Source organism: Erythrolamprus reginae, chromosome 3, assembly GCF_031021105.1.
Source record: "Erythrolamprus reginae isolate rEryReg1 chromosome 3, rEryReg1.hap1, whole genome shotgun sequence".
Taxonomy (NCBI): Eukaryota; Metazoa; Chordata; class Lepidosauria; order Squamata; family Dipsadidae; genus Erythrolamprus; species Erythrolamprus reginae.
This window is the reverse complement of record NC_091952.1, coordinates 38,303,158-38,319,012: the sequence shown is the minus strand read 5'-3', so window position 1 is coordinate 38,319,012 and position 15,855 is coordinate 38,303,158. Positions and strand designations below refer to the sequence as shown.

Sequence of the window (15,855 nt, the reverse complement as noted above, 5' to 3'; positions counted from 1 at the left end):
CAGGTCTAATGCTTTGCAGATATTCTACCTAGAAGTGGTCCAAAAATTTGCAACTTAAATACTAGCCCAAATTTATATGTTGGTTTTAAGATCTTTTATAAAAAAATACCTTCACACTCATTGGCACCTAATTCTTCTGTTACAATATCTATGGAGAGATCTCTTATAAAAAGACCTCATTCTGGCTCACAGAACATTTACCGGAATTAATGTTCTAGCACCTGAGGGTAGAACCAGACGCAATGGGTGGAAACTAATCAAGGAGAGAAGCAACTTAGAACTAAGGAGCAATAAAACAACAACAAAAAACCCTACAGGAAAAGCAGAGGAGATAAAACACGGCACCATAAATGTAGTCTAAATTTGGATGACCATGTAGCTGTGCTAATGCCAAAGCTTACTGGTATATAGATCGTCCCTAATTCTAACAAGGAAGGGAAGGGAATTTTATTAGCAGGATTCAAGGACACCTTTCCTTGAATTAATAGATAAGAATCTTAGCAAATACAGTACAGCAGTCTCAAATCAGCAGCTTCACTACATGAAGCAATTCCTAAATTAGTTTTTGCTGAACTGTTGCTTGTATAGTTATAGTTATTTCTCCATCCGACCTCAACATAACCATCACCTTCTCAAAGGAAAGAAGAAAAAAAACAATGCAATTCTGGACAAAAATCCACAAATGGTTACAAGAGATAATAGAAACAAAGACAGAATTCGTACCGGAATTGTTCTTATTGGGAATAATAAAAAAGCAATATAGTAAAGCTGAAAAATACCTAATGTTATATATTACGACCGCGGCCAATATTGGAAAAATACAGAAATCCCCTCATAAAAAACAGTAATTAATAAAATGTATAATTGTTCTGAAATGGATAAACTGACGATGGAATTAAGGGGCCAAAAAGATTCTAAGTATCATGAAATATGGGCAAAATGGCACAGGTGGATTGAGTTAAAAAATAGAAATAAAAAGATCACAAAAGAAAACAACAATCCAATACCTCTTCTTACCTGGGGATCCCCAAAGTAGATTTGCATGATTAAGGCCACCGTGACTCCTGTAGCAAACGTTAGGCAGGCAGTGATGATCACAGTCAGACCATCCTGACGACAGCTGCAGTCCCCAGTGAAGGGGTCCTTGCTGGTCTCCCGAAGGGGTGAAGCATCCTGGCTTCCCATTTCCGATGAAGAGGAAGGCAGGCGCTGGAGGCGAGCTGATTTAAGGAACGAATCTGGGTCTTTAATCAAAAAAAGAAAACCGTATGTGAAAAAAAGAGCGTCAAGCAGGAATAAATTCGGGGGTTTTGTTCATTGAAAGCATATCCAACGAGACACTTCCATTGTTGCTGCTAATAAGCCCCAACAAAACCACTGTTTTTCTGCTTACGTGATTTTTCAAGAGTGTTTCTGGCTCAGGTACTACAGAGTCAAATTACATATAATTCTCACTAATTCTTGGCAATCTTAAAATAACTTGGAACAATACACAGAAAAGGGGACTAATTTGCACTTTGGAGTTTACTACTTAAGCTATACATTTTTTTTTACTCATTGAAGTTAGTGCCATATGTACTGTATGTACTGTACTTATATTACAAATAGGTTCCCACAGCAAATAACAATGCCTGGTCCATCTAATCCAGAAGTATGTCCTCGCAATGGCCAGTCAACTGCTCTACTACTGTAGTATTTTCTCCAATAAATGGCCTTCATCTGTTTGTTTGTTTGTTTGTTTGTTTGTTTGTTTCTTTATTTGGACTTGTATGCCACCCAACTCCCAAGGACTCTGGGTGGTTCACAACCAAAGAATAAGACATAGATGTAGCATTGAAATCCCTTAAAAACAATCTAAAACAATTTAAAACCAACAATTAAAAGCAATTAAAAATCATACATGTCATTAATGGCTGGATCCCGATGGCGTACCATTAGATCAATGGCTCCAGGCCTCCCGGAAAAGCCAGGTCTTTACAGCTTTCCAGAAGGACAGTAGAGTGGGGATAGTCCAGATCCCTGGAGGTAACTGGTTCCAAACAGTTGGAGCAGCCACCAACATAGTTCCCTCTAAGCTGAGCAGTGAGCAATCGCTCACTTAAAAATCATCATCAACTCAGAGTTTTCCAAACCTGCCCAGAAGCCGAGAGGGAAAGAGTGAGAGGGAAGGAGAGAGAGAGGAAGAGAGAAAAACAAATAGAAAAAAGAGAGGAAGGAAAAGAGAAAGAAAAAGAATGGGAGGAAGGAAGAGAGAAAGAAAAAGAATGGGAGTAAGGAAGAGAGAAAGAAAATCAAAATCTAGTTTGAAACTATCTCAACTATTTAAGTGGCATTTTGATATTGATAGAGTTGCCCTATTATGAGCTCACTGTTATAGACACACAGTACAGTATTTTATTTTGAAATTCTCTGAGGCAAAACAGGGTGGGTTTTTTCTTTCTTTCTTTCTTTGTTTGTTTGTTTATTTATTTATTATTTCTGTGCCGCCCAGTCCCGAAGAGACTGCTGCTCAGACACTATACTTTTCCGCCCAGCCCCCCAAAAAATTAGAGGGAACACTGGCCACCAAGAAGGCCCTCCCCCGTGGGCCCGCCAGTCAACACTGTTTAGCTGATGGACCCAGAGAAGAGCCGGGGTGGCGCAGCAGGTAGAGTGCTGTACTGCAGGCCACTGAAGCTGACTGTAGATCTGCAGGTCAGCGGTTCAAATCTCATCACCGGCTCAAGGTTGACTCAGCCTTCCATCCTTCTGAGGTGGGTAAAATGAGGACCCGGATTGTGGGGGGAATATGCTGCCTCTGTTAAAAAAGTGCTATTGCTAACATGTTGTAAGCCGCCCTGAGTCTAAGGAGAAGGGCGGCATAAAAATCAAATAAATAAATAAATACATTCTGTGGGCTTTATCGGTCACTGGGAGCTATATGGTAGAAGGCGGTCTTGAGGATAATCTGGCCTTAAGCCATGTAGGGCTTTAAAGGTAATAACCAACACCTTGAATCATGCCTGGAGACCAATTGGGAGTGAGTGCAGTCCACGGAGAATTGGTGTAGTGTGAGTCTACCTAGGTGCACCCACAATAGCTCACGCGGCTGCATTCTGGACCAGTTGTAGTCTCTGAACGCTTTTCAGAGGTAGCCCCATGTAGAGTGTGTTGCACACTGCCATCAAGGCTAATAACAACCATTGATCCCCATGAATGGTTTTATAATTGCTTTTGTAATGAATTCAAGCACCGATCTAATTATCTCAGTTTTCCTATATTCCTGAGTTTTATTTTTCAGTTCCTTAGTTCCAAAGAGCATAGGAAAAGAGGATGCTAATTCACAGAAAACACCATCCTGTTCTTCAACCCAACGTCTAATTCAGGCAACTTTTAACTATGAAGTGCATCAGATTGGGGAGAATGATATCATTCTAGAGCATGGGTGTCAAACCCATGTCATTATGTTGTTGTCACATGATGTATCATGACTATTTTTTCCCTTCGCTAAACTGGGCATAGGCGTGGCCAGTGCATGACACAGCCTGCCCACAGGCTATGAGTTTAACACCACTTGCCTAGAGATTCTTCTGGTCCATGGTAATTGACAACCCAAGCCAAGGTTAAGTAACTAGTGCCACTCCAGATGTTACTGAATAAGAAGTCCAGCACCCTTAAGAATCATGGCCAGTAATGTGAACAGGAATGTCAAAATTTGCCTCCCTCATCCGTTGGGCCTTTTTCCAGCCTTTGCTGGAAAACCTACTCTTGAGTAAGCAAGAAAACCCTACCTGGATGGACATTTGCTGTCTCCACTGAGGATCTCTCTTCTCCTTGCTCTGCTCCTTGTCAGTGGCACTCCTCTGACTTCCTTCCAAGATAAATGCTAACTAATTTTACACCAAACGTGACTGCCCTTGGATGGCACTGGGATAAGAGTAGAAATACAAATGCAATGGGTAACTTTAGTCTGTCTCATTTATAGGCTGGGAAGGAGATAAAGACAACATTATGGGGACTCAGAGGGGGGGGAGGCCTGCAAAAATATTTTGTTCTGTCATGATGGTTCAAGATGCCGACACAATCACAGTGTATTCAATTCAATTCAATTTGTTAGATTTGTATGCCGCCCCTCTCCAAAGACTCAGGGCGGCTCACAACAATAATAAAAACAATATTCCAGCGAAAACAAATCTAATATTAAAAAGCACATAAAATCCTATCATATTTTTAAAAAGGCAAACAACATATACATACCCAAACATAAATATTAAAAAAGCCTGGGGGAAAAGTGTCTCAACTCCTCCATGCCTGGCGATATAGATGGGTCTTGAGTAATTTACGAAAGACAAGGAGTGTGGGAGCAGTTCTAATCTCTGGGGGGAGTGGATTCCATAGGGCCAGGGCTGCTACAGAGAAGGCTCTTCCCCCGGGGCCCGCCAAACGACATTGTTTGTTCGACGGGACCCGGAGAAGGCCAACTCTGTGGGACCTTATCGGTTGCTGGGATTCGTGCGGTAGCAGGCGGTTCCGGAGGTACTCTGGTCCAATGCCATGCAGGGCTTTAAAGGTAATAACCAACACTTTGAATTGTGACCGGAAACTAATCAGCAGCCAACGCAGGCCACGGAGTGTTGCAGAAACGTGAGCAAATCTTGGAAGCCCCACGATGGCTCTCACGGCCGCCTTCTGCACGATCTGAAGTTTCCGAACACTTTTCAGAGGTAGCCCCATGTAGAGAGTGTTGCAGTAATCAAACCTCGAGGTGATGAGGGCATGAGCGACTGTGAGCAGTGACTCCCTGTCCAAATAGGGCCGCAACTGGTGCACCAGGCAGACCTGGGCAAACGCCCTCCTCGCCACAGCCGAAAGATGATGTGTAAAAAATTTTTTGAGAGAGCGAAAACGAACTGCAGTTGGATATAACCTTCTTTAAAAATTTCAAGAGCCTGAAACAAGTAACAATTGTTGTAGTCTGGATTTAAGTTCTTTCTTTCAGAGCTATATGGATCACTTGGGACAGCAAAAGATTTCTGAATGGCTGCTCATGAAAATGATCAGCTCACGGACTTTTTACTGCATTTGTCAGGGTGTAGAACCAGATATAGAAAATGATTCCAACCACATTTGAAGGCTTGTGAGAATCTTAGGGTTTCCAAAGAGAAGATCTCAACAATAGTACGCTAAACCCCTCAGAAACAACCTAATGAAAAATCGGTAGGTATTGACTGATTAATTGACAGGTGTTAGGGAATGGAATACTGATGGGAATGAAGGTGGAAAGGTGGAATGCAAATACAGTGGATTTTCTTTACCGTATTTCCAATGGCCGCCCGCATAAATTGTGCATAGAAGAACCCTTTGAAAAGTTAAGCTTGCCTCTTCACAGCACATTTGTCCTCAGCATAGATTACTCAGTTCAAAACTACTTTTGCAGTCCTTAAAGCTACTGTCACTGATTTGGAGATGAGATTTAGCACCTGATGTTATCCAGGAAGATACAGAGCAATTCAATGAGAAATGATGATCAGTATTCATGCAGAGCAATTTCATGCAGTGGTCCACACCACTCCTGGGAAATTAGAATTTTAAGTCATGGTATGCATTCTGAGTCTCATGAGTTCTGGCAAATTATATTGTAGTAAGAAATCTTAAAATGCATTAAATTGGTGGACAATAATCATATAGATGAATTACGAAGGTTATCTGGAAAGTAAGGCTATAAGGCACATAACTCTTGCAAGGAGTGTTCATGGGGGAAGTTGGTATTACTATCGTGTAGCAGAAAGCCAGTGGAAGAGACCAAGCAGTGCCAGTGGTTAGTAAATCGTTGACTGGCATTGTGGTGAAGGTTAAAGATGAGTGTCCTCATTCTCTTTCCCTCCAAGTGCGAAGTGTGCACTGTAATGCGCTACCTGAATGCTAAGGGTATGAACACTACTGCAATGGGTGCCCAAGATTTGTGCGCGATGGCTGCCCAAGATTTTTCTCGCCGATTGCTGAGTTTTGAATTTTTCGGCTGAAGGAGAATGGGTATGGTGCCACTGCATTGATTGATGTTTGCTCTCTGGAGTATGGTGATAAGCCCAAGTTTCATCTCCTGTCACTATACAGTTGAGAAAAGCCTCCCCTTCAATCGCGAAATGGTCAAGAAACTCTTGGACGGCACTGACTCTGTCGATTTTGTGCGCTTCAGTAAGCATCTTGGGCATCCATCACAGCAGTGTTCATGCCCTTAGCATTCAGGTAGCGTATTACAACACGCACTTCGAGGGAAACAGAATGAGGACGCTCATCTCTAACCTTCATCACAATGCCAGTCAATGATCTACTGACCACTGGCAGTGCTTGTTCTCTTCCACTGACTTCCTGCTGCACAATAGTAATACTAACTTCCCCCAGAAACATTCCCTGTGAGAGCAATGTGCCTTGTAACCTTATTTTCCAGATAACCCTTGTATATACAGTATATACAGTATATAGATCAGTTTTCCCCAACCTTGGCAACTTGAAGATATCTGGACTTCAACTCCCAGAATTCCCCAGCCAGTGAATGCTGGCTGGGGAATTCTGGGAGTTAAAGTCCAGATATCTTCAAGTTGCCAAGGTTGGGGAACACTGATATAGATTATATAAAATTAAGATTTGGGGCCTGAGAAAATTTTTATTCTTGAATGTTTTTTTGGAGTTACTGTAAATCACTAGCACTTAATCAAAGGCCAAGTGAAATCCTTGTTTCCAAAAAAATGCATTTAATCAATGCCTAAAAAGGTGCATTTTTGTTTTGCTTTAAACCATAGATCCTTTAACATCTGCTAGGAATGTTAAATGATTAAGCATCACTAAGTGCTATTCATAATTTATCCAATTATTAAATCAATAGTAGTTTTTATTTGTTAGATGAGTGCTCTGGACACCTGTGTTTAGGACATCAACTGGATAATAGCCATTGGATACATTGGCTTAAGATGATTTGTTCAGCCAGACTATTTCAAATTTTTATGAATTTTTCTCATCTAGAAGGCAGGAAATTATGCCACCAATTTTCAAAAAATTTGGTCTAAATTGGCTTGATGTTAATAATGATAAGTAAACATAATAGAATTATTTATTGGCCAAGTGTGATGGGACACACAAGGAATTTGTCTTTAATAAATAAATTAATAAATACAATTTATTAACAATCTTTAAAAATTATGTGCTAGTCATGAAAAATGGGTGAGAATATATCCTTGAAAAAGTACTTGAAAATAAGCTGATTAAAATACTGTGGGATTTCTAAATATAAAGTCTTGGCACATAACACATCAAATTTAACTCTGGTTAAAAAGAACATATGCATAATTGAAGAGACAATATCAGCGGGTAATAAAACAGAAGGAAAAGAATTGGAAAAGATCACAAGTATCAATGATCTAAAGATAGAAACTGAAAGATTATGGCATAAACTGACCAGGGTGGTCCCAGAAATGTACATCTGACAACGACAAAAGGCCACACTGTTTGGATCCTCACATAGACTATGCTGATACATTATGACATCCTAAGTTCTTTCAGAAAAACTTGGTGTGAATGAAGGCCAACATCAACTAAAGAACTGGGAACTGTGATTTCATATTTAATAATAATTCATTGCCTACACATGGCCATGGAGCTTTTTCTAGCCCAATATGACCCATGGTTCACATCAGCACAGCTCCTATGCACCACTCTTCTATCCCCCCCCCCATTAGGGGGGAAGTCCAGCAGGTTCTGACAGGTCCTGGACAACCAGGAAATTTTGAGCAGTTCGGAGAACTAGCAAATACCATCTCTGACAGGCCCCTGAGTGGGGTGGGAATGGAGATTTTGCAGTATTCTTCCCCTGCCACGCCCACCAAGCTATGCCCACCAAGCCATACCATGTCCACTAAGCCACGCCCATAGAACCAGTGGTAAAAAAAATTGATTTCACCACTGCCCTCCATCCACCTGATTTACCTCTCATTCACAAAAAACTGTCTCTATGAATGCAACTTTGCATCCTTCCTAATAACCCACTCTGCCGCTTGTATGCCCAACCTCTGTGCTCTTTTCTGCAGTTAAGAGGAAACTTTGGCTTTCCTTATTTTATATGAGTGCAATTAAATTACATTCCAGTTAGGCAAAAATGCTCTTAGTAATGGCTTGCTTGACTTTGTGATGTCCAACTGTACAAAGTTGCCTTTCCTCTTTCTGGGAGCACAATTCTTCACATTTTGTCACAGAGGTCCAATTGGTCCTTGTGCCATGCAGAATATTCTGCTCATGAAAGAAGATATTATGAGCACCCTTGTCACAATTATCCATGTCCCAGTAAGCTCTATGTTTGATTTCTGCAATGATTGAGATTTCTAAAAAAAATTCAATCATTTTAGAACACAAAAAGCTTATTTCATTGACATCATTCTTCTCTGCTTCCCCTCCCCTTTCCCAACAGAAATTAAAAGGATAATTGGACCTTTGGTAATTGTGCAATCAACCTTTCAACTAAAGGTGCTAGATATATAAATTTGTGCATGGAGTGGGGTTGGGGTCATAGTTCCCTCTAAGCTGAGCAGTGAGCAATCGCTCACTTAAAAATCATCATCAACTCAGAGTTTTCCAAACCTGCCCAGAAGCCGAGAGGGAAAGAGTGAGAGGGAAGGAGAGAGAGAGGAAGAGAGGAAGAGAGAGAAACAGATAGAAAAAAGAGAGGAAGGAAAAGAGAAAGAAAAAGAATGGGAGTAAGGAAGAGAGAAAGAAAATCAAAATCTAGTTTGAAACTAGCTCAACTATTTAAGTGGCATTTTGATATTGATAGAGTTGCCCTATTATGAGCTCACTGTTATAGACACACAGTACAGTATTTTATTTTGAAATTCTCTGAGGCAAAACAGGGTGGGTTTTTTATTTATTTATTTATTTGTTTGTTTGTTTGTTTGTTTATTTATTTATTATTTCTGTGCCGCCCAATCCCGAAGGGACTGCCGCTCAGACATTATACTTTTCCGCCCACCCCCCAAAAAAATTAGAGGGAACACTGGTTGGGGTGGGGGTAGGAGGGGATTGGAGCTGCTTTTCAATTGCTGAAAACTTTTCCTACTACCATTATAGTATGTGGTCATAAATTATGGAGGTTTGATGAAAATGTACCTAAACTCTAGGAATTAAACTGACCTATGGTATAACTGAACCAGGGGTGGATTCCTCCTGGTTCGGACTGGTTTGCCTGAATAGGTAGCAACCTGCTGGTGACATCACGATGATGTCACCAAATGGCTGTCGGTGCCATTAAAAAAATAAAAAATAAAAAAATCCTTCTGAGCATGTGCTCAGCACTGTTCATGCAGTCACCATCTGTTTTTTGGCTTCTTTCTTTTGCCACATGGTGTGGGAAGAAGTGAACCGGCAGTGAGATAAGTTAGAACCCATCCCTGAACTCAGGGGTGGGTTCCTCCCAGTTCGTACCAGATCACCCGAACCGCTAGCAACCCACTGGTGATATCAGGATGGCGTCACGGACCTGATCTGGTCTGTGCTGCTTTGTGAGCAACGCCATCTTTTAAAAAATTCTTTGATGAACTTTTTTACTGTTTGGACATTGTTTCCTCCTGCTTGAAAAAAGGCCCTCCTGTCCACGGCCGAAGCTCAGCTGATCAACTCCTCAGCTGTCTTTCGGGCCGATTCCAGCCACTGCGCATGTGCAGAAGCCAAATTGGACGAGGGAATGCGTGCACATAAATGGAGCATGCGTGCATACAAAAAACATCGCAATGCAAACTGGCAGCGAGGTAAGTAGGAACTCACCCCTGCCTGAACTGAACCCTTAAAGAATTACAAGTAGTCCTTGACTTATGACAACAATTGAGCCCAACATTTCCGTTGCTAAGCAAAATATTTGCTAAGTGAATTTTGCCCCATTTCACGACCTTCCTTGCCACAATTCTTATGAATCACTGCAGTTGTTAATAACAGGATTATTAAGTGAATCTGGCTTCCCCATTGACTTTGCTTGTCAGAAGTTTGCAAAAAGGTGATCATATGAGCCCGGGACACTGTAACCATCATAAATACATGCCAGTTGCCAAGCATCTGAATTTTGATGAATTGACCACGGGAATGCTGCAAATGGTTTTGAAGTGTGAAAAATAGTCAAAAGTCATGTTTTTAGTGCCATTGTAACTTTGAATGGTTACTAAATGAATTATTATAACTCAAGGACTCCTTGTACTTATCCTGAGATATAATCAAGCACAATCAATAACGAACATGTACCCAGATTTATCCTGGCTGGAATCTTCCAACTCAGTCCTTGTTGGCTGGAAATTCTGGAACTGAATACATCTGAAAGGTATGACTCCAGGGCCTGATGGGGAACCTATGGCATGCGGGCCACCTGTGGTGCACAGAACCATATTGGAGAATATGCAAGAGGTTGCCCTATATCAGCTCCAATGTGCATGTGCATGCTGGCCAGCTAATTTTCGGCCTTGGGAAAGGCCATTTTGCCCTCCAGACACTTCAAGGTAGTTTTCAGTACATTTTTTAAACTTCCGGATTAACCATTGGGCTGTTTTTTGCACTCCGGGGCTTCAGGAAGCTTCCCTGAATCCTCCACAGCACAAGAACCTTCAATGGGCAAACCAGAAGTGTGTTTTCTGAACTTCCGGTTTGCCCGTTGTGCTGTTTTTTGCACTTTGGTCTTCAGGAAGTTTCCCTGAACCCTCCAGAGCATAGTTCCCTCTTAGCTGAGCAGTGAGCAATCGCTCACTTAAAAATCATCATCAACTCAGAGTTTTCCAAACCTGCCCAGAAGCCGAGAGGGAAAGAGTGAGAGGGAAGGAGAGAGAGAGGAAAAGACAAAGAGAAAGAGATAGAAAAAAGAGAGGAAGGAAAAGAAAAAGAAAAAGAATGGGAGTAAGGAAGAGAGAAAGAAAATCAAAATCTAGTTTGAAACTAGCTCAACTATTTAAGTGGCATTTTGATATTGATAGAGTTGCCCTATTATGAGCTCACTGTTATAGACACATAGTACAGTATTTTATTTTGAAATTCTCTGAGGCAAAACAGGGTGGGGTTTTTATTTGTTTGTTTATTTATTTATTATTTCTGTGCCGCCCAGTCCCAAAGGGACTGCCGCTCAGACACTATACTTTTCCGCCCACCCCCCCAAAAAAATTAGAGGGAACACTGCTCCAGAGTGCAAAAAACAGCCCAATGGGCAAACCAGATGTGCATTTTTACAAACCTCTGATTTTCCCATTTGGCCATTTCTTCATGTTCCAGGCTTCAGTGAGGCCTATGCGCAGGCGTAGAGATAGGGGCGATTGTGCACATGCATGGGACAGCGTGCAGGGTGTGCACACATGCCTGGTGGGGAAGGAAGAGGTGTTGGCACATGCATGCATGCTAGCATACCCACACACATCATTTTGCCATGTGAACCAAAAAAGCTTCGCCATTACTGCTGTAGAGAATAGTGCTTTAAAGTTTTGCATACATGAGTGCAGGGATGACAAAACCACATTTAAACATCCTTGCAAATAAATTCACTTTAGAAAACACATTTATTCTTTTAAACTGTATTTAGACTGTATCTGTAAACTGCTTAGTGGGAGCCAAGGTGGCGCAGTAAGTAGAGTGTAGTACTTCAGGCCACTAAAGCTGACTGCTAGATCTGCAGGTCAATGGTTCAAATCTCATCACTGGCTCAAGGTTGACTCAGCCTTCCATCCTTCCGAGGTGGGTAAAATGAGGACCCGGATTATGGGGGCAATATGCTGGCTCTGTTAAAAAGTGCTATTGCTAACATGTTGTAAGCTGTCCTGAGTCTAAGGAGAAGGGCGGCATAAAAAAACTGAATGAATGAATGAATGAATGAATTTTATTTATTTATTTATTTATTTATTGGATTTGTATTCTGCCCCTCTCCGTAGACTCAGGGCGGCTAACAACAATGATAAAAACAGCATGTAACAATCCAATACTAAAACAACTAAATACCCTTATTATAAAACCAAACATACACACAAACATACCATGCATAAATTGTAATGGCCTAGGGGGAAGGAATATCTCAACTCCCCCATGCCTAGTGGTATAAGTGAGTCTTGAGTAGTTTACGAAAGACAGAGAGGGTGGGGGCAGTTCTAATCTCCGGGGGGAGTTGGTTCCAGAGGGCCGGGGCCACCACAGAGAAGGCTCTTCCCCTGGGGCCCACAAAACGACATTGTTTGGTCGACAGGACCCGGAGAAGGCCAACTCTGTGGGACCTTATCGGTCGCTGGGATTCGTGCGGTAGCAGGCAGTTCCGGAGGTAATCTGGTCCAATGCCATGTAGGGCTTTAAAGGTCATGACCAACACTTTGAATTGTGACCAGAAACTGATCGGCAGTCAATGCCAGCCACGGAGTGTTGAAGACACATGGCGAATCTTGGAAGCCCCACGATGGCTCTCGCGGCTGAGTTTCCGAACTCAGTTTCTGAAGTTTCCGAACACTTTTCAAAGGTAGCCCCATGTAGAGAGAACGAACGAATGAATAAATAAATAAATAAATATACAGCACTGTGAAGAGGTATATAAGTCTAAATGCTATGGCTGCTACTGCCAAATCCTACACATCTATATAAGTGATGTCAAGTGTTTTATAGATTACATTGTTATTAAGCCACAGGATGTAGGTAGGAAGAAAATGAAACAATGAAACATAAATATAGTTTAATGTAACAATCTTTTAAATTTGAAAAAGAACAAAATGCAACTGATTTCCACAGTTCACATGCTTGATCTATAGGGAATACCTTAGTCAGGGGGGTATCAAATTGGCGGCCCATGTGTCACCCACAGGCCACACCCACCCCAGGTGCGTGAAAAAAATGTCATGATAAATCATGTGGCATCAATGTGACATGGCAAGTTTGACACCTGTGCCTTATATTGTAAAATCAGAACACAATCCATCCAGAGTTAAGCCCATTAGCATACCAATGTCTTTAACTGCCCATACATCATTTTCTCCATTTAAAATAAATGGGAGAGGCAGGGAGCTGCTGAATTCTATCTGGATCTTGGCCAGTGAAGAGCTATCAAAGATTTTACTACCACACTGTGGCCGTGGCTTATGCAGAATGCCCTGCATTTTCTTTCAAAGTCTTTCAGTGCAAATTGGGGGCTCTGGTCTGGAGCTCCATTTTTGCTACCCACTGCAATTCCCCTGTCTGGGCAGCAGCCCACCCTTGGTCTTGGCCCAAGGTTTTATTTCTAGAAATCATATTGTAGAGGTACAATATGGTCATTTCACACTGTAGGAAGCAAACTGCAGGTGTACAAACAAAAAATACTGTATTCCTATTTTTATTGAAACGTGCAGTGCGAGTATTGCAGAAAGGAGCAAAACTCAATTCAAATGCTGTATGGACAAATTTAAAGAAAACTGATAGTTTGATCTGTGCATTATCTATTTCTAAAAAATATTTATTGATTTTCATAAATTATCCATTTCTTATATAATGACTCTATTTTCTAGATAATTAAAATGAAGCATTAATGAACTTAAGTAGTTACACATACAAATTAAATGCTAAATTTATGCAATGTTTTCTACACTATTTAAAGGATCATCTTAAGACAATTTTGCATCCCTTCCAACCAAGTGGGAAAATTACTATTCTCTGATGTCAAAATACAGTAAATTATGCATTTTATGTTGAGTTTTTGGATTGCTGAGAAAATGGGACAGCCCTTTCTTTTTTTGGCAAGTAGCCTATACTGTACTTATTTCAGACCCTGATCATTGTGGCATGACTGACTCTAAGCCAAAATATATTTATTTAAGCTATATTAAATGAAAATATGCAAATATAAGCGAAAGCTCAGTCTAAAGTTTTCAGACATTCTTAGGAAAAGGGAATTTTCATTGCATTTGATAAAAATGGTTTACATGTAAACGAAAACAGCAAATATTTGGAGCTAATAATGGCAAAGCCTGTTCTTCATCATGTCAGTTCCCTTAAGAGGAAGAAATAAGTACTGTAAATAGACATGGGAAGTGGGAAGGTTTTGAAGAAGGCTGAACAAGGAAGAAGTCATTTTGATCTGTGCATAATCATTGAGTTAAACAAGTCATGATCATTTTTGCTCATCAGATATTTATAAATACAAATCCAGGAGAAAAACCATTCAGAAGCATCCTAAAACAGAAATTTTGTAATAAAGGTGAAAATGATGTTTTCTCCCCTTCATTTCACGTTACTCTACAAGGGGTTGACTTACAATGGTCCATTTACTGACCATTCAAAGTTACTGAAAAGTGGCTTATCATTGTTTTTCACACTTATGATCAGTAGCGGATTTCTATTGATGCCATCGTACCAGTAGTGGAAATTGAGTTGCATGAAGAGGAGCTTCAGTAAAAATACAGGCAGGGGAAAAAAAGTTCACTGTTGACATATGCAGGAAGGTGCTGAACAATTAATTGTAAACTCACCTGCTTGCAGGAGCAATTTAAACATTCTATGTTTAATATCTACATGAAATCGCTGGGTGAGATCATCCAAGGGCATGGGATGAGATATCATCAGTACACTGATGATACCCAGTTGTACATCTCCACCCCATGTCCAGTCAACGAAGCAGTGGAAGTGATGTGTCGATGCCTGGAGGCTGCTAGGGTCTGGATGGGTGTCAACAGACTCAAACTCAACCCTGATAAGACGGAGTTTTTAAAAATACGAAAAATTTAAGAACACATCATTTTATTAAAATTTGTATTTCTATGCCTGTGATTCAAGGTTATTGATTGGCATTAGTATTGTCTGCAGCAATTATACTTCCATGCAAATTAATACTCTGAAGTTTGGGAGAATGTAAATATTAAAATGGAGAGGGGGACTGGTAACTGGTAAATGTACAATCCCCACCATTCTTCCTGTGTTTCCTTAGTCTAGATCAGCATTTCCCAACCGGTGTGCCTAGGGAAGCTCCAGCTGGGCGGGGCGCTGCCGGTGCTGGAGCCTCAGACCTGGAGCTCCCACTCGCAGCTGTCCCCCGGCTACTGCCCGATGCAGCTGTTTCCGGCGCTCTCCTGCTGGGCCCCAAAGAAGGAAGGCGAGAAAAAGGAGAGCTTCATTATTCGCGCCTCCTTTTTGCCACCTTCCTTCTTTGGGGCCCAGCAGGAAAGCGCTGGAAACAGCGGCATCTGGCAGTAGCCGGGGGACAGCTGCGAGCACCGTTCCCCGTAAGCTGCCCCCTCTCCTCCTCCGCCGTCGCCGCCTCCTCCTCCTGTCTTGGGGCACGATCTGCCCCCTCTCTTCCGCCGCCGCTTCCTGCCTTGGGGCGAGCAATCCGGGAGTCCGGGACTGTGTGGCTTTGCGGCATGAAGAGAAAACGGCCGACTTTTCCCTGCTGCCCGAGCCGTTTTCTCTTCATGGCGCAAAGCCACACAGTCCCAGACTCCCGGATCGCTCGCTTCTCCAGTCAGCAAAGCCATCTGCCCAGGAAAGCGCCGCGCATTGAAAAAGTGCGATGCTTTTCCGGCAGCCAGCTTGCTGGCTGGAGAAGCGAGCGATCCGGGAGTCCGGGACTGTGGCTTTGCACCCTGAAGAGAAAACGGCAGCAGGGAAAAGTCAGCCGGGCTAACGGGAGGCGGTGCGTGGCTGGGCACTGGGGACGTCTGGGAGGGCGAGGGGGCTGATCGCTGCTGCTTCTTAGCTGCAGAGCCGGCTGGCGGAGGCGAAGACAACAGCCGCCGGCTCTCTCCCTCCACTCTCTCCGGCTCTCTCACTTTCTTTTTCTCTCTGTTGCCGGCGTGGTGAACGAGAGAGAAAGAGAGAGAGAGAAAAAGGAGGGGAGAGAGAATGAGAGAGAAAGAAAGCAAG

The 15,855-nt window shown here is 42.1% G+C and overlaps 1 protein-coding gene across 1 annotated transcript in view; it reads right to left on the bottom strand.

The window, feature by feature from the left end:
* GGT7 (gamma-glutamyltransferase 7) overlaps window positions 1-15,855 on the bottom strand; it is a 51,596-nt gene that overhangs the window by 29,844 nt on the left and 5,897 nt on the right. The window contains exon 2 of the mRNA XM_070748823.1: window positions 1,018-1,244. Coding sequence (XP_070604924.1) covers window positions 1,018-1,244 — 227 coding nt within the window. The remainder of the gene's footprint in view (window positions 1-1,017; window positions 1,245-15,855) is intronic.